The 19,520-nt window shown below is 36.1% G+C and overlaps 2 protein-coding genes across 3 annotated transcripts in view; both read left to right on the forward strand.

The window, feature by feature from the left end:
• Window positions 1-19,520, forward strand: part of Atf6 (activating transcription factor 6) — a 188,476-nt gene that overhangs the window by 109,250 nt on the left and 59,706 nt on the right. The window lies entirely within an intron of this gene.
• The window catches only part of LOC134476966 (proteasome activator complex subunit 3-like), a 56,063-nt gene that overhangs the window by 21,030 nt on the left and 15,513 nt on the right, over window positions 1-19,520 (forward strand). The window contains exon 1 of the mRNA XM_063253568.1: window positions 1-19,520. This exon is cut by the window's left edge and continues 21,030 nt beyond it; it is cut by the window's right edge and continues 15,513 nt beyond it. Within this exon, the coding sequence (XP_063109638.1) occupies window positions 229-969 (741 nt within the window). The 5' untranslated portion in view covers window positions 1-228 and the 3' untranslated portion in view covers window positions 970-19,520.

Genomic DNA, 19,520 nt, shown 5'->3' on the forward strand with positions numbered 1-19,520 from the left:
TGGGTCTCACTAACTTGTGGTTCCACAGTAACTTGGTGGGCAAGGACACCCAACCACCTGCCGAAGACTCCCACAGGGGACTGGTTGGCTGTGGGCGGCTGGAGCTCCGCCCCCCACGTCACTTCCTGTGGGTCTGTTGGGAGTTGGTGGCGGTAGCCATGGCTTAAGTCCAGCCTGCAAAAGAGAGCCCCAGGTCGTACTTACCCTAACTTCGACGCCTTTGGAAGCATGGCTTCCTCTCTGAAGCTAGAGCAGGACATGCAAGGCAAAGTGGATTCGTTTCGGGCTCGTATCGCCCAGGAGGCCGAGGATCTGGTATCCATCTTCTTTCCTCAAAAGCTGTCCGAGCTGGATAGCCAGGTCCAGGAGCTCTGGCTACAGGATCTGTCTCGAATCCGTTCAGTGCCAGCCCCAGAGCCCCAGGCCACCCCAGACACCGCAGGAGATGGGCCCAACCGGGATCCGCTGCCTCTCCAGCCTCAGGCCTCAGGCAAAGTACCTGCACTGCCCAGCAAAGAGGGATACCTGCTTCGGAGCAATCAGCATCTCGTGGAGTTGATTGAGCGGGTCAAGCCTGAGATTGAGCTGTTGAGAGAGAAGTGCAACACGGTGCGCATGTGGGTCCAGCTGCTCATCCCAAAGGTGGAGGACGGCAATAACTTTGGAGTGTCTATCCAGGAGGACACCGTAGACCAGCTGTGGACTGTGGAGAGCACTGCCACCTCCTATCTACGCCGCTTCTCCACCTACTATAACACCCGGGCCAAGTTGGTGTCCAAGTTAGTGAAGTACCCTCAAGTGGAAGATTATCTCCGCACCATAGCGGAGGTCGACGAAAATGAGTACCTGAGTGTGCGCCAGATCTTAGTGCACGTCCGGAACCAGTATGCTACCTTGCATGATGTCATCCTCAAGAACATGGAGAAGATCAAGACCCCGCGGAGCACCAACACTGACAACCTGTACTGAGGACCTGCCACCCACTTTACTCTGGGCGTTGGCTGAGCCGTGTAGACAGCAGGATGGTTAATAATGTTAATAATGACTCTGCAGATGGCGAAAGGACTGGAAAATGTGTGTTACTTTTTAGTTACAATTTCATGGAGCTTACACATGCTAAATCCTCTTTTAGTATAAATTTTGATTTTTCCTTTCAGGGGACAATGGAGAGAAACTGTCTGATAGAACGTAGTAAGATTAGCCAAATAGAAAGGACTGCCATTTTAAAAAGCAGCTTTGTAAGTAAACATTGGTCCAAGTTTCCTTATTACATTGATGACATTGAATAGTTCCAAGAGATTACTTAAAAGCCAGTTTATAGAAAATTAAATGAAGCTCTTCCTTATGTTCTGCTAAATGTTACTTGTTCAAAACTCGTATGTTCCTTTTACATTATCATTGGCTTTTTTTTGCAAAGAAAGGAGTTTAAAGGTATGTGTTTGTCATTGTATGACTAGCAGATTGAAATAAAATGTAATTTTAAAATTCTAATGGCCTACTGTGCGTAACTGAACTTTAATTTTCAGAAATATGGGGTTTCCCTCCTCTTCCTTGCTAGTTTTCAACGGATGAGAATCGATTTTAATTTTTCTAGAAAAATGGGTTTCTGCTTTCTTAGAAGGAAACAAAATCTGAAAAATGACTTCCTTACATAAACTTCTACCATTTCAGCGTCTCTCAGCTTCCTTTTCTCACAGTTTAGAATTTCTTCATATCCACTTTCTCACAAGTCCATAATAAATCCTTCAAGCTTTATGTCACATTTACTTTTTTTCTCCCGTAGTTGATTTTCATGTCTCTTCTCCTTTTGTCTCTTAAGCTGTTTCTTACAGGCTGCCATTAGAATTTCCCTTTTCCATCATCTGAGTCATTCTCTAAAGATTCTAAAATGCAACTGGTTCATCTCCTCTCTCATCTTCTCTCTGCCTTGTTGAGGAAAAATCCTTTTTTAGTATTTTTGTCTTGTCTTGCTGTGTAGTTCAAACTGGCCTTGAGCTCACTCTGTAGTAGTTTATCATTTCCAGATTTCATTTTCAGGTAAGGTAAATTATTGCACTGTGAGTCACCTCATGCACCACGGAGAGTAGTAGCTTATGTGGATGTGATGAATAAACACTTGTTCAAAAATACTTTTTATTCAGAATTTCGTTTCTGATGGCAAAGGCACATTAGCCAAATGTATTTCTTCAAAACATCTTTGTCTCAGCATAATTTGAGGATATTCGTCACTCAGCATTATCTGTGGACACTATATAAATTTTATAAAAGGGTAGGAATTATTTTTGATGCCCTATTATATGTAGCCACGATTATTTCTGAGCACAATTGACAATTCTTTTCCCATTTAGCTAACTGGACCATGCCCTGAGTTCTTATGATATTTTAAATTTAGCATTATAAAGTATATCCATAATCTTTTAAATATATTTATTATTTGCATGCAATAAATTATTTCTTGTTCCAATTTTAGTATATGTACTGCCAAAGCAAGCACATTAGTTGTCAAATGAATTTTTTGTAGGAAAATTATGAAGGATTACATTATTATTTTTTTTGTATGTGTAAGACATGAGAATGTATTTCCTATGGAGATTTCTTTCCCACATAAAGATCTTGAAAGTAGGTTGCATATAAACTGTTTGTAATCCCAGGCTTTTTTTTTTTTTTTTTTTTTTTTTTTTTGCTAAGAAAATATGCAAGTCTTTTGTAGTTAAAGATTTTTGACATTTGCATTTTGTTCTTTGTTCTAACACTATATCACTAAATTGTTGGTGGAATCTTTTTATACAGTACCTACTTTTGCAGCAATTCCTTTGTGATTTTCCCCTTTATTGCAAATGGTTGGAAAAACTTTTATAGTAATAAACTTACTTTAGGAACTATGTTAAACTTGGTATTCAGTATGAATCATTTGTCTGCTATTAATACCAGAGAAGTAAAGCCCCATTTTGTCCCTGTTGAAAAGACAGAGAGACAGGCAGACAGACAAAATATGAATATTTCTAGTCTACCAAAAAATATATACACAATTCTGGAAAGGAAAACATTGTATAACTATTTTAATACTAAATTGATTGACATATCATGAAATTAATGCAGGTTGTCACTTTGGTCATTAAGATTGCTACCCATGCATTTTCAGTTTCTTCTCTTAGGTGCCAGCAGAGTAGAGGGTTTTCTGTGATACACCACATCCTTTAGCATCCCCCATATGAAACTAACACTTTCTGCTGTAAAAACATCATACTATTTTGCTTTTCCTGAAGTGTATATACATTTTTTAAAAGAAGTATTAAAGACTCATTTTGGAATTAAATGATTTTAGTGTTAAATTCTTTCTGTAATTCATAAACACTGCTAATATTTGATTGGAAACTTCAAGGTTAATAGTTCTGAATTTTTCAAAATCAGTAAAATACTTTTCTATACTTGGTCGTAGCCAACAGACTAAAAAATGATGAAATAGCTTTCTTAAATCATATCCATAATGTTTAAGTTCTTAGATTTTTAAACTTAGAATTTTAAAAAAAAATTGGTTGTTTATAAACTATTTCTTGATTTTCAGGGGCAACTTTTTTTGGTAGTTTCTAATAACTTATCATACTGTATTTTCATGAAATTCTAATTACATGATTTGAGCCACCAATAGATAAATATATTTGACCAATTAAAATAAAAAATTTTTGGAAAGGATAGCCTCACTGCTCAGAAATTGCAAATGGGGAAAAAATCGTAGCTCACTAGTCTAATAAAATTATTGAAACATCCAGGTTGTGGTGGTGCACACCTGTAATCTCAGGACTCACAAGGCTGAGGCAGGAGGATAGTTGCAAGTTTGAGACCATCCTGGGCTACAAAGTGAGCTCAAGGCTGGCCTAAACTGTATAGTGAGACTCTGTCTCAAAGACAACAATTTTTATTTTATTTTAAATTTACTTAATAAATTCATATATTTAATTTATTTTAAAGATGCATATGTATTTGTGTATTATAATAAGATAATATATGCACTTTTTGCATAACATATACATAAGTATATCTAATCTGCTTTAATATTATACATTTATTTACTATCTCTAGATCCAGATACGTCCCCATTCATTTTGTCTTCTAAAGATTCTTAAATCTCTCTTTCCTAATTTTGAGAATACTTGTCTAAAACTAATATTTGTTTTTGTTAGAATGAGAAATTAGAGACACAGTAACAAGAAGAGCATGTGAACAGAACACTATGAGAATGTCTAAATAATTATATAAAATTTCACTCTTTAGTTTTTTTCTTCTGTTCTGGGAATCAAACTCAGGACCTCCCACAGTTAGGCAAGGGTCTACCCCTGAGCTCACACCCCCAGGGCTATTCTGCTTTTAATATAAGTGTAATTGTTTCATAATTTAACGCTTTATCCTCTCCTCTTCCTCAGTAAAGTGTTTAATTTATCTATAAAGCATGTCCAACAGGACAAGAGTGTAGTTCATGAGGAGAGTACTTACCTAGCACACTTGAGGCCCTAGGTTTGGTCCCTGGTGCCAGGACAGCTAGGAAGAATGAAGGAATGAAGAGAGAGAAGGCGGGAGGGAGAAGGAAGGGGAGGGAAGGGAAGGGAGCGATCACATTATCTCAGACTCATCCCATGCGTTGTTTCTGCATCTGTGGTTTGTTATGAGTAGGAGAGACTCCTGGTTTCTATAAACATTTAGACATTTCTGAAAATGCTGTTTTACATTATAAGGAATTAAAAATAATTTTAGTGGCACTGCACAGTAGCCACGACTGTAATTGCAGCCACTTACACTTAGGTGGCTGAGGCAAGAGGATTGCACACCCAAGGCCAGCCTGGGAAACTTACCCAGACCTGTCTAAAAATTTAAAAGTTTTTGGAGTGTGATTCAGGGACATTGTGCTTACCTAGCATGTGTGAAGCCTTGGCTTCAAGCCCCAGTACCATGTAAACACAACTACTGATCTTTTTGAAAACACAAAGGGCCTAGTGAGTTACAGAAACTTGTTGGACTCTTTTATTTTTTTAAACATGAGAACAGTATATGATTAACACATATAAATAATTGCCCACCTTGAACAGAAATTACCTGTGGGAAGCAGGTTTTATAGAAGTTTCATTTGTCCTCCTCCCCGGCTTGCCTTCATCTCACAGCGCCCTCCTGCTCTGGGATCACAGATAGCCATCACCACACTCAGCTCTTTACTTGTCTTTTCATCAACAGTTGCGCTCTCTTCTAGATAATTATATGTTTTTTTCTTTGTTTTCTTTATTTTGATGAGTCTTTGGGTTCCTAAATGTCAGTAGCAGAACTTTATCAGTGAAGCTTAGTGTTCCAGTCATTTAAATTTAAAATATTTCCCTACTGGGCAGAGTTGAACAAGTTCTTTCACATAGAGAATGTCAAGTGTTATTTTTACTTACTGGTAAAAAATTTTCTGAAACTGCTGAACAGGAATTGAATCGGCTTTAAGGAGAATTAGATTTCTTTTACAATTTGGCCATTCATTTCAGCTTTATTGTTGAATTTTTTTTTTTTACAAAGTTTTTCAACAGTACATTGAAAATAATATTTGCTTTAAATAATCCTACTTTTGAAGTGTAAAGCATTTTGAAATTCTTGAATAATATATATAGTTTTCTCATTAAATTTTTGAGACTTAGAGGTATAGTTCCAATCCCCTTACTTTACAGGTGGAGGAATTTAGGCCCAGAAAGTTACAGAACATCATACAACTTAATTGTCCCAAAGCAAAGTCTAGAAATCAAATTGTCAAATCTATTATAGGGTAGTGAGTAGTGCTGTTTTAACTGCACTCTCCTACCTTCGTACTATCAATAAATGAAATTATATTTAAAAACCTTTACAAATATATAGACCATCTAGGCATGGTTTTTAAATTATATTTAAAAACCTTTACAAATATATAGACCACACGCCTATAAATGCAACAGTAAGAAGGCTGAGGCAGGAGGATCACCACAAGTTTGAGGCCAGAGAATTCAAGACCAGCTTGAACTACATAGCAAAATTCTATCTCCGAAAACCAAAAGGAGGTGGGGGCCAAGCCCATAAATTTCAATAGATTAATATAACATCCTCTCCAAGTAGTGCATTTTATTTTGAGCAGTTGATGTGCATCTGTGCCAGAATGGAATGTATTTTTATTTTGGTGAACATTATATTTTAAAAAGTGAGGTTCAGAGTTTTAATTCCCTGTTCAAAAAAAAAGTAACACATAAGTTTATATTTTAAATATGACTTTATTTGTTCATAAAAATTGCTGCCTACTAAAACAAAGCCCAGAAACTTCAGTACACCCCAGCTTCACATCTATCTAGAGAGGAATTTTTCTGCATCATCAGTAATGCCCTTTGTATTGGTGTTAGACGGTGCTATTAGAGCAATTGGATGGGCCAGGAAAGCTCTAGTACAAAAACCTATTTATTTCACTTCTGCTATGTGGGCTTAAAATATTCTATGACCCCCAGCCCCTTTTCTACCATAAAACTGCTAAGTGGATTTCTCATGGTTCTTGCTTCTAAACAGTCACAGAGTAAAGAGCGAAAGCTGAGGGGCCATAGTTTTTCTTAGGAAGGAAGCTGAAAGGGCCATTTCCCAAAAGAAGTTTATTCTCTAAAATTGTAGTTAATACAGCAGCCAATGGACTTGAAATATGACTAGCCCTAATTTAAATGTGCTGTAAGTATAAAGTACAATGCACAGCAGTCGTTATGTTGACTACATGTTGAATAATAATATTTTGGGCATAAGGGTTAAAGTAATTACTAAAATCAGTTTCACCCATTTCTTTTTACTTTTGTTGTATGCACTTAAGTTTTAGAGTTACATCTCTGGCTTCCATTTATGGCTCACAAATTATTTCTACTAAACAAACAATATTCTAAAACTAAGATTGCTGAGCAGAGCCAAAGCCTCTTATAATGGTATTTTGGAGACATGGTACACTATTAAATGTAGATTTTTTTTTTTTTTTCTTGAGACAGGGTCTCACTATCCTTGAACTCACTGAAAACATCATGTAGCTGAGGCCGGCCGCAAATTCACAGCAGTCTTCCTGATTCAGCCTCCCAAGTGCTAGGGTTACAGATGTGAACCTCCATGCCCAGTGTCATCCAGTTCCTAATCTACAATTCTGTAAAAGCCACTCAGAGAGGCTTAATTTTGTGGACCAAGGTCAAAGTCTAAATTATCTTTGGAACGGAAAATGCCTGGAGGAATAGAGGGCCAAACCTGCCCCTTAGCATACCTATCAGGCTGTTCTCAAAGAAATGCTGTGGTTCCACTGAGTTCTGTTGTTTCACTTTATTACAACTCAGCATGTCCATATGAGTGTAGCTGTACTGAAGGGTATGTAACAATGCTGATGGACATCTACAAAGCTGACTCAGAATAGAGGCTGATTAAGTTTTTACACGATTTCCCAGCTTTAATTTTCTTTTCATATCACAGTATGGTGACTATTTTAAGACACTCCAGACAGTTCTCCTGTAATGTTTTCTGTGATTTCAATATTCACCCAGTACCAGCTGCAGGTTATTGCAAACATCTGTACTGATCCTTATGCTGTAATAGCCCAGTTAAAAACAACTCTGTTACCCTGTTAGCAACCTGAGTAATTCTGTACTGTTTTTCTAACCAAGGGTTAGGTAGAAATAAGTCTGTTAAAGAGTAAAGAATCTGGAACTCGCTTTTCTAAACAGATTCTTTGTACTCATGAACATACTGCTTTAGTTGCCCTTCCAGATTTCTATATGTAAGAAGTTAGTTTCTTAAATCCTTAAAAATTAGTTTGTTTAGCACTTAGGCACTCCTTTAAGTTTATTAAACCTTACAAGTAAATCTATATTTATATTTATTATATTTGTCTATACAAAACATTTTGAGTAAACATTATTTTATGTATTTTAAATAGTTAAATAGATGAAGCACAGTGAACTCAACACTCCAGTATTTAATTCCTCTACTCCTTGTACATTGATGAAACTTTTCTCTGCTATTTTTCTATATTTTATGCATAAAGAACAGCCACAGAATTTTTTAATCCATTACTTACATATTCTACAGCTTATTCCAGTACTACTGTTATTTAGAACTGAAGAAACTTGACAGACTGTATTGTTATCTTTGAGGAGTTGTACACAAATTTTACTTATAAATAACAACACGAAAAGGCATCTCTTAGAAAACCATTTTTATGAACTTGTTGCATTAGAGGTCAGTATTTTCAATAAGAAGCTGATACATCATACATAATGTTTTGCATTTAAACTCTTTTCCGCTTTGTTTTGTTTGTTTGTTTGTTTTTTGTATCAGGGATCAAACTCACAACCTTGCACTTACGCTACTAAGCTAAATCCCAGCCCCTAAACTCTCTCTCATTGTATTGATAGAACTCTAAAGACCAGCTAGTGTCATGTGTCTATATTTAGAGACACATGAACTTAAGCATTAGCTAAAGCATGTAAGACATGTTCAGTGTGTATCCCAGACTAGCCTCTAAGTCACAGGGATCCTCTTGCCTCCCCAGTGCTGAGAATATAGACATGTGTGACCATGCGTGGCTTCGAGACATGCTCATTGCATAAAAGTTTGGGGGAAAAAACTATCATTAGCTATAGAAGAAAAATTTAGTTGTTGAGATTTGAAACAGAAAATTAAAGAATGACATTGTAAGCTGAAAAATAAAAACTTTTAAATAAAAGCAAAAGCTACAGAAGCTGTCATAGAAATATTACGTTATTCATATTCCTTTTAGTTTTCCCATTTCTACCTTAGAAAGCATTTAAATTTATTATAAAAGGTTAAATTTAAAGGTTCTGCATATAAAATAAATCTGAGGATTTTAGTGTTATTTTACAGTAATGTTATATGTTTGACCTCTTAAATTAATTTGAACATTTTAAACCTATATTTATATAAAAAGCTTATTGATGTTCCTTTTAATGAATTAATGCCAGAATGTAGTTACTCCTTTAATTATGTAGTTTAATCTCTTTAAAACTTCACTAAGTTCTAGATTAACTAAATTTACTCTGAAATAGTTTGGAAATTTTAAGCTATACTATTCTTTCAGATTAGTGGCTGATTTATTTTCTTAGATATGATCTTGATTTTTCAGGATGCAGTATTTTTTTATTAAACCATAAAATGGTACTGTTTTATTGGTTAATATATTCTGATGTTTTATTTATCTGTTTTGTTTGAATGTATATAAAGCTCTTTCTGTACATGTTCTTGTGTTCTGTTATTATTAATACTCCTATTAACCTATGTCTAAAAGTACTTTTAATGTACAATCCTAACATTATTATGATATTTTATAAACCATTATGTCATTCACTTGTACATATTTCTGTCCTGTTAACCAACAAACATTATTCTTACCGATTATAAAATAGGTTGTATTTGTCATATATATGAAATATTTTATCAACTTATGTGAAGCAATTTTTAAAACTAGTTAATATTGATACATTCTTCATTCTCAGCATTTACTAACAGAACTTAAGTATGTCTTAAGCTATTGGTTTCATATTAATAGTTTTTGAAATATTAATGTAACATTCTATAATATAGTTGCACATTAATGTTATAGTCTATCATTCAACATTCTACATTAGAGAGATTTTTATTTCTTATCAAAGTTTTGTATTCTCAGAGTTGTGAGAAGATCATACAGTGGTCATTCTTGGATCTTCTGTCCGTAGTGGTGTATCATATATTTATGTTATTTTTGTTAATATAGAAAATTATTTAATTAAAAATTTTATTCATAAAGAAGGCATTTTCTAGGAGCCATGAAAACAATAGATACAAAGATTTAGAAGAAATTTCCCACTATTCCTAACTTACAATATACAAGAATAATTACTGATATATAAGACCACATATCTTATTGATTTCTACCTGTTTTGATTTTAACATGTGATTATTAGGGTTGTTCACATAATTACATTTTAGAGTCTAACTGATAAATTTGAAGTAATTTTCATTATTGATATGAAGTTACTTTAGTTCACTTTGATTTGCAATCATCTTTTGATCTTACTTTTTTACAATTGATTACTTGTTTGTCATTCATAGAAATTGTAGGCTCTACAGATTACTTATGATGACACTTTTTTATTGTTCTGATCATTTGTGACTTAAAGTGCTAAAAACACAGTGTACCTTTCTGACCAGAAGTACACAAAAAAAGAGAGCAGAAATGCGTTAACATATATTTCCTGATAGATAATTATGTTTATTAAGTTGTTGGATATTGATTTCCTTTTATTTAGGGATATTCCAGAAATCTACTTAGGTAGTGGGCAGAATCCATTACTCTCAGCAATTTGATCAAATACCTTTCGTAAATGAATTTTACTTTTCAATTTTACCATCTCAGTGTCACTTGATAATTTTAGAAATACTTTTTTTTTTATTTGAAGGTTGTTGGAATATTGGAATAAAATTGTGCTTGATACAGCTAGGTCTAAGTCATTGCTGGATTCATTTTGGTATTGGTTTTCCCGTCACAGGAAAAAAAAAAAAAAAAGACATTCCAGACACAGGGAACCTCATTGCAAAGTTAAGTGCATGAAAGGATGTGGTGTCAAAGACAGGAGGTAATAAGAGTTTATTAAAATTCAGGAAGAATTGTACAGGATTGTAAGGTTGGTGAAGTTGCAACCAGATTTGCAGTTTATTGAATGTCCTCATTTCAGTACATTCTATATTGATATGGTGTTTCAATGTTACATTGTATTGGCTTATGTTTAGATATACCCCCGAAAGCCTCATGTGGTCACAGATGGGGCTCTTTTGGAGGCGCCTGGATCTAGAATGTGTAACACTGGAATTGATTCATGGTGCAATGCTAGGATTAAGGATGCTAGAAGTAAGGGTGTGAGTGCTACCTGCTCTACGTAGTCTGGATAAGATAAAAGAGGCAGAAAGATGCTCTCACGGTTGCTTGTTGTTTTAGCTACCTTCTGTCCACCATGAACTATTATCCTCCTGCTTGTGCCATCCTGCCTGGGAGCCAGCCAGCTATGGACCGAAACATCTGTAGACTGTGAGCTACATAAGCGTTTCCTCCTTTAACTTTGAGTGTCAGGTATTTTGTCTCAGTCATAAGAAAAGTAACTAAAACAGAATTTGGTACCAGAGTGTGGGGTTATTGCTGTGACTATTCCTGACTATGTGGTTCAGGGGCCTTTGGGACTGGCTTGTAGGAAGAGGTTGTAAAGATTCAAAGATGCTTCCTGAAAGAATAGAGCTGGGACACCTTAGCCTGTACTTGATAGGAGATTCTATTCAGAGCTCAGAAGACCAGAAAGCTGATTTTAAAAATCTGTTGGTAAAGACTGGGCTTAGGAGCTTTCTCCTGGGAAGAAAGATTGCACTGGTTATTGGACTCCAGACTGTGTGTGTTCTAGCTTGGGTGAAAGTTTGTCTGCATTGTACTTGTTCCAGAGACTTCACCTGAGACTAAAGTTAAGGGTATTGGGCTAATTAATCTTGCAGAAGAAATTTCAAGGCATTCTAATGTTGAAGTTGTAGCACGGCTACTGTTGGGGACTTTTAACCAGATTTGTATTGAGAATCAAGAGCAAAGAGCCTGAAAGGAAGATTTAAAAGAAGCTCTAGAAAAGTTGCGGCCTGCAAAGATGGAACAGAGGAGAACCTGGTCACTGAAAAGTATAGCAAGGAAAAAGCCAAGTTCATAAGAAGATAACAGAAAAGATAGCCTGAAGATATCAGAAAAACCAGCAGGACTCAGGCCTTTGCAACCTCAAAATCACTAAGGTGAAAGAATTCGCTTTGAGAAGAGAGCCTTAGAGCACCGTAATTCAGAATATTGGTGGCCTAGAAAGTTCATTCCTCAGGATTTGTCTCAGAGTACTCAGTGATCCAGGCTCTCGACCCCTGCAACCAAGAGAGAGGAAAGCCTGACTACTACGTTAGCTGGCATCATCTATGTGTTGCTGGTTTTAGTTCATATAGAAGGCGAGTGTTGTGGGGTGAAGAAGGCTTCCACCCAGATTTCAGAAGAAGGCCTGGGATTGCAGGCAGTGTGCTCCCAAGAAGGCAGTGTATGAAGCTGTGAATGTGAAGCCAAAGTTGTACTGGAGACCTCAGAAGTTCGCAGAAGCCAGGAATGTACATCATCCAAGGAAAGCTTCAGAGAGTGTGCAAAGGTAGCCAAAGAAATAAGCCATGGGAGGTATAACCACCAGAGGTGCCACAGGGGCAGAGCCACCTAAGCCCTTTGTAGTTCACAACTTGCTACAGATCACTGGGGATGCTGGAAGTGAATTGTAGGATTTCATGTTTCTCTCCTGGATTTTGGACTTGCTTTGGTCCCATTCCTTCTGTCCCCACCTGTAACTTTTGGAATGGAAATATCTTATCTTGTGCCACTGAATGTCAGAAATATTTAGCTTTCTTTTCATTTGTACAGCAGCTTGCAGCTAAGAGTTTGCCTTAAATCTCAGAGAAGACTTCAGACGTGGACTTTCCAGCAATGCTGAAAATGTTAGGATTCTGGCAACTCTTGAGAGGGACTAGATGCTTTTTGCATAAAGGAATATGCATAAGTCTTTAGGGGCTCTGGGATAGAATGTTATGGCTTGTGTCTTGATGTCCCCCCAAAGCCAAAGTCATAGGTGGGACTTTTGCAGAAGTGGCTAGATCTAGATTTGGGAATTGATTCATTGTGCAATGCTAGGATTGAAGGCACTAGGATTAAAGGTGTGAGTGCTACCTTCCCTAAGTAGTCTAGATAAGACAAAAGGGGCAGAAAGACACTGTTAAGGTCCCTTGTTGCTTTGGCTACCTTCTTTCTACCTGCCATGAACTGTTGCCCCTCAGCCTTGTTAGCCTGTCTTACAGCTAGCCAACTATAGAGTAAAACCTCTACAAACTGAGCTAATAAACTTTTCCCCCTTTAATTTTGGGTGTTGGGCCTTGCAAGCAGGCAGTCGTGAGTTCGATCCCCGGTACCGATAAAAAGGAAAAAGACAAAAAAAAAAAAATTGGGGGTGTTGGGTATTTTGTCTCAGCTATGACAAAAGTAATTAAAACACATGGGTATAGCAAGAGTTGGAAAATAGAAAAAATTTGGCATTTTTGCTTAATAGTTTTAAGCATGTTGAAACGAAGAGGTTAAGATTAGTCAGTTGAATATCTTTACTTCCCTTTACTATCTAGCATTGGCTTACTAGAGACTTTCTCCAGTGGGGATTTTGCGTAGTATCTTTTTTTTTCTAAAAGGTTTTTGTTCTCCTCTTTAGTTTATCACCCCACTTTATAATTATAATTGGCAAAATATTTCATTTAGGCATTTCAGATTTTCCAAGTAGAAAACAAACTACCCTGTCTTCTCTCACAGTCACTCAACACAACACTTCTCCTGTGGTTACCAAAATGTGTGTGGTTACCAACCAAGCGGACACTGACTACATGTCCTGAAATTTAACTCAGTTTTGATGCTATCTGCCTGGAGCATCAACTCCCACTGACTCAAGGCTCAGTCCCACAAGACTATCTCCACTTTAGATGTCAGTCTCATGCCCCAGGTGCCTTCCAACTGACTGACTGGTTATAAAACAGGATTTCCACAACCCCCTACATAATCAGGTTGCCATAGTGGTTCATTTAACCATTTTAACCATTTAACATAATATTATGCAGGATACAGATGAACAGCAAATTCAGAGAGGTTTATAGAGCAAGGTAAATAGGAAAGGGTCTTCCATGCCCTGTGTGGGCATGCCACTGCCAGCCACCTCCATATGCTTAGCAATTGGAAGTTCACTGAATCCCACAGTTCTGGAATTTTTATGAAGGCTTCATCACATAGCATGATCAATTACTAACTATATTTATAGACCCTTTTCTCTCTCCAGAGAAATGGGAGACAGGGCAAAAAGCACCAAATTTAGGAGTATGGCTTGGTCTTTCAGTTGACCAGCCCTCATCTAGGAGCCTACCAAGAGCAGTCTCGACCTAGGAAATTTCTAGGGGTTTTGGAAATGCTGTGTCAGACATTCCTAAGAACTCAGGAAATTATAAGCATTCTAGGAACTCTGTGCCAGGGACTAGGAGATGATAGATAGATAGATAGATAGATAGATAGATAGATAGATAGATAGATTATCATCTATATATGTATGTAATTTCACATCATCCTATACATTTTTTTAAGTTCTGTGTTTGTAGGAGATCTTTCAAGATCTTTTTTTATGGTCTCTTGTGAATGCTAGAACTCACAATCTTTTGATAAATTTGAAGGGCTCACTAACAGTCTTATTTTCCACTAAAGGGTGGTGCTTCTTATAATAACAATATTCCAAAACAGAGCAAAACTTTGCCCTCTACAAACAAGCATCCTCTCAAGTAAGAGCATTACCTTTGTATAGTATCTTGCCAAACTTTCTGTGTCACTGGGCATGTCAGTGTTTGATCATTAATCAGTTATTTATATAGCTACTTGTGCACAGCTCCCATTAAAGAGTGAAGTCCAACTTAGATTCATCTCACATCTTTTTTTTTGAAAGGTTCCATAAGATGGGCAGTATGTTGACATGATGGCTTCTGTTTTGTTTTTAGAGACATCTGTTTAACAGCTGGGTTTGGAAGAGGAGGGTAAATGATTTCTAATTAGTGTGATTTCCATCAGTTGTAGTCCTCATGTTACTGTTTTTGATGAATAACTTATTTCTCAACTGAGTGATTCAAACTTTCTCCTTTTATCCTGTCTTTCGCATGCGCGTTTTGTTTTTGCCATCTTTTCATCTAGTAAAGGTTGTCAAAAGTGAATGTACCTAGACATAGAACAATTTAAGTCTCTTAAAATGAGTACACTTCATGTCTAAGGCCTTCTTTAATAAAATAAAGGATTCATTTTTGCATTTTTAAAAGTTATAATGAACTTCTGTTACTTGATCTCTATACTCTGGGACCATGGATACAAAGACATCAATTTCTTTTTTTTTTTTTTTTTTTTTTTTTGGTACCATGGTTTGAACTCATGACCTCGCATTTGCCAAGCAGGCACTTACACTGCTGAGCTAAACCCCCAGCCCAGAAAACTTTTGTTTGTTTGTTGTTGTCTCTTGGAAATCATCTTTAAGACGAGCCTCAAATTCCTTTCATTCCTAGTGTATCTCATAATGCTATGAAAACAGATTGGTAACCGTATCTGTTGTGGCGGAATTTGAGATGTATAGAGCAAAGAGTACATTTAATTATGAGCAATGCTGTGAAAGTTAAAAAGTAGTTTTTCTAATGATATGAGTGAATGATAACCATGATGATAGAGTAGAACAAATTAGTAAGAGCAATTGTTAGTCATTTTTATTAAATATGTCTAAGATGTTGAAAGCAACAATTTGAAATGAAATTAGAAGAATCAACTGTTACTTATTAAATGCGTTGCAAAAAAATTTCTCATCATTATACTCCAAATAGATGCTAACCATTCAATTATGACTGGAAGTGAATCTTTTTGATTGAAAGTAAATTAGTAGTTATTGTTGGAAGTCAGATATCTGTAAAATGTAAAGCGATTTTGAGTGAGATAACTTTTTTCCCTAAACAGCAACTCATGTTAAGAAATTTGTTGAGTTCTCTTAGTCTGAAATGCTTGTTATTGACAGAGTTTTTCTATTGAAGTGATTATAAACCTATTTCCATTATTGACTCTTCCCTTTCTTAAAAAGTATGCATGTACATATTTAAACAGAATGTTTTATATAATTTCAGGAGGCCCATGGATCTCTCTGTAAGTTTTACAGTGAAGAAAGGCAGTCCAATATAAACAGACATATAAATACAAAGTGTAATACATTAATAGATTTAGTGGTGATTGATGTAAGGGATTATGAGAACATAAATGAGGGGCAGTTAGCTTTGCTTGGATCTGGATGATAGAGAACAGAAATGGAAAGAGAAATGGGTAGGGCTTAGTCCTAGAAAGTAAAGAATGGAGTTGACATTTAATTGCACCTTAATAAATGACCAAAATAAAATGCCAACTCAAATGGAAAGGATGCAAAGAAACTGGACTGCTTATATGTTGCTGGTGAGTGTGTATGATCATATAGTCATTCTAGAAAAGTTAATTACTACTCTAGAAAGCTACACATGTGTTAGGTATGATACAAGAATGTAATCAAAAAAATTTTTAAAAATTGATCTACTTCTCCAAACTTTCTCAGGCTGAGATGCAATCCCCCAACCCTTCCTCAACTCACATGAAGAAGGGACTCAAAACTAGCACATATGCCTGAAGGGAGTGTGCATATGCTGGCCCCCAGAGGTTGCAGTCTGTTTCATTTCACAAAGGAGAGGAGCCAGTGGACAGGGGATGAAGCTACATAGGAATTTCCTTGTATATTGTCTCATTGTGCAGCTCCCCCATAAGAGCCCTTACACACCTGAACAGGGTGAGACGGTGATTTGATGCAGTAAGAGGCCCTTCCATTGCCTTTGGAGTTAGGTTTAAATGAAGCTATTTTATTTTTTCACAAAAGATTGTCTTCCATGTTCTTGGGCAGCAGCTATCAGTTTGAACCTGAGCACCCAGTAATAAAAAAAAATCAAAAACAGAATAACTGGACTTCTTCAAAAGTAAAAACTTTTGTTCTGCAAAGGATTCCATTAAGAAAGAGATAAGACATTTGTAGAATGGGAGAACTATTTACAAATCATGTATCTGATAAAAGACTTGTATCTAGGCTATATAAAGCAGTCTTATAACTCAACCATAAAAAGACAAATAATCCAGTTTTTTAAAAGGCAAGAAACTTGAGTAGACATTGATCCAAAGAATATTAACAAAAAGCCAATAGCACATAAGAAAGATGCTCACTATCATTAGCCACTAGTAAAAATTAAAACTAAGAAAATTTTTAAAATATGTAAATTATTAAAAATAATAAATCAAGTACATTTTAATATAATTTTAAATGTAATTTTATAATTGTATCCTCCAAAGCAAAGTACAGTTTTTTTAAATGAGAAAAGTAGCATCATTTTAGTTTTGCAGTTTTTTTGGATATAGCCATAGTACTTTTTTCCTATTTATTTGTTTTTAATTGATACATAGTGATTACACATATTTGTAGGGTATATACAGTGTGACGTTTCTGTATGTATATACAATGTATAATGATCAAATCAGGGGAATACCATGTCCATATCCTCCAGTATTTTTCATTTCTTTGTGTTGGAAATATACAAAATTCTCTCTGCTAGCTATTTTGGAATACTCAGTTGTCAGCGTATTTGTCCTGCTGTGCTATGGAACAGCTGCACCACTGAAAGTCTTAGCCACACTCTGCTCTCCCTGCCCCGACACCCTTCTCAGGCTCTGGTAGCCACTTTTACTTTAACTCTATACCTTTAAGATCAGCCTTTTGGCTTCATGTATAAATGAGAACATGCAGTATTTTTCTTTTGATTAATATCACTTAGTAGAAGATAGCATGGTTTCATGTGTTCTGCATTTACTGTGTTGCAATGTTATTTTAGTTGAGGTATGTGAAGAAACTCTCCCTTCATACAAGTTAGTAACTGAAAAAGGAAAGAGTTTTTTGATGGCCTTTTCAGATAAATGTGTTTTTTTTTAATATTACTTCACCTGAAAAAGTTGTGTTCATGATGGTAGATACAAGGTTTTTTAAATTCTAATTTTTACTCAAAGTCTCCACTTTTTCATTTGTAATCTATATTGTCAAGTGTTTTGTTTGAAATGAAAAGCTTACTTTGTATACTTTTAAGAAAGTGTTTATGAATATCCATGCCTAAATAACAGTAGTTTGTCAGTCATTATTTCAAGTAGTATTTATTAAAAAAAAAAAAAAAAAAAAAAGTGGCACCAGATTGGGAACAGCCTAACCCCAACCTCTTGCTGCGAGTCAGCAACATTCACCCACTGGGGCAGAAAGAGCAAGGCCTCACCAGGAAGCAAGCCCAGTCTGGAAAGCAGTGCCATGTGTAGGCCGCTACTGGACCCGGAACAGCCAGACTGTCGCTTCTCCCTGTGAGTCAGCGCCATTGATGGCCTGGCATCGGAGAGAACAAGGCCACAGCAGGAAGCAAGCCCAGTCTGTGAACCAGCACCATGCACGGGCGGCTGGCGGACTAGAACAGCCAGACCCCAGCCCTTTAGCTCCTTCTAGTGTGTGGGCTGGCAAACAAAAGTACCAGCCCTACGCACCTCCATAAGTGATCGGCTTACCCAGAGAAACACAGGCTATGATGGTAGCTATTGAGGTGAAATGCAGTTGGACACCTGTGGTGCTGGGTGTTTCACTAACATTGCAGGTCTAGGGCCAGTGGTCTGATATAGCTTCAGAGCGTACTGGTACTCAGTGTGACATCTGGGGGGATCTTCTGAAGGTTGTAGCCATTGTTGATTCCCTATGATCTTGTTTTGAAATTCTATATCATTTCCATTGTTTTGTTGGTTTGGATTTTGTTCTCTCTCTCTTTTTTTTTTTATTATGTTAAATCTGATGGCGGGAGCAACTATTTCAAAGATAGCAAAGATATATTATGGTAGTAATTTTGGATTTACTATTGGCTTGTTAGGAAGTCCTTTGTTGCATTCATTGTTTTTTTTTTTTTATTGTTTCTATTCTATTCTGTTCTGTTTTATTTTTACTATGTCTGAAGTTATCTGCAGCTATTTTGAGACTTCCAAAGGCATTGTGGTAACTATTACTGGTTTCATAATGTTTTGAAGTTCTGTATCTCTTACACTGGCTTGTTTTGATTGATTTTATTCTGTTTTATCCTCTTTAAAATAAAAAAAGTGGTTGGTCAGCTTGTAGCAGTCACATTCATGATCTTTTTTTTTTTTTTTTTTTTGAAGCCATTAGTTTTACTAGTTAGAACTCTTTTTTTATATACTTACCACCTCATTACAGAGTAAATTAATAATTTTTAGTACTTCAACAAGGATATTCTGTATATATGTGTATAGTAATGGAGATTGAACCCAAGGCCTTTGCACTGAGTACATCTTCAGCCCTTTTTATTTTTATGTTCAGATAGAATTTTGCTAAGTTGTTCAGCTGGGCTCAAATTTGTGGTGCTCCTAACTCAGTCTCTTAGAGTGTTGGGATTACATCCGTGTTGCCACCATACCTGGGTAACAACGATATTCTTAATTGAAATTGCCTTATTTTTTTTTAATTCATTGACTGATTTATTGGTTTGTTTTTTATTGTGAATATGTATTAGTGAAAAATATAGTGACTACTAGTATATTTTTGCCACTACCTAGATTCAGGCCAAGGTCCAGCAGTTTTGCCTTACTTTTTCCCTGTTGGCAGAATACAAAAAGGCAAATAATAATCTAGTATTGTTGTGGAAATAATTTGACTTTGCAGATTCACTGCAAGTGTCTTTAGGACCTTTTTTATGTACTTACCACTTCATCACAGAATAAATTAATAATTTTTAGAACTTCAGGCAAAAAATAATTTTTAGTACTTGAGGCA

This window comes from Cavia porcellus, unplaced genomic scaffold, assembly GCF_034190915.1.
Source record: "Cavia porcellus strain 051 isolate PalLab524CR breed Dunkin Hartley unplaced genomic scaffold, mCavPor4.1 scaffold_7, whole genome shotgun sequence".
Taxonomy (NCBI): Eukaryota; Metazoa; Chordata; class Mammalia; order Rodentia; family Caviidae; genus Cavia; species Cavia porcellus.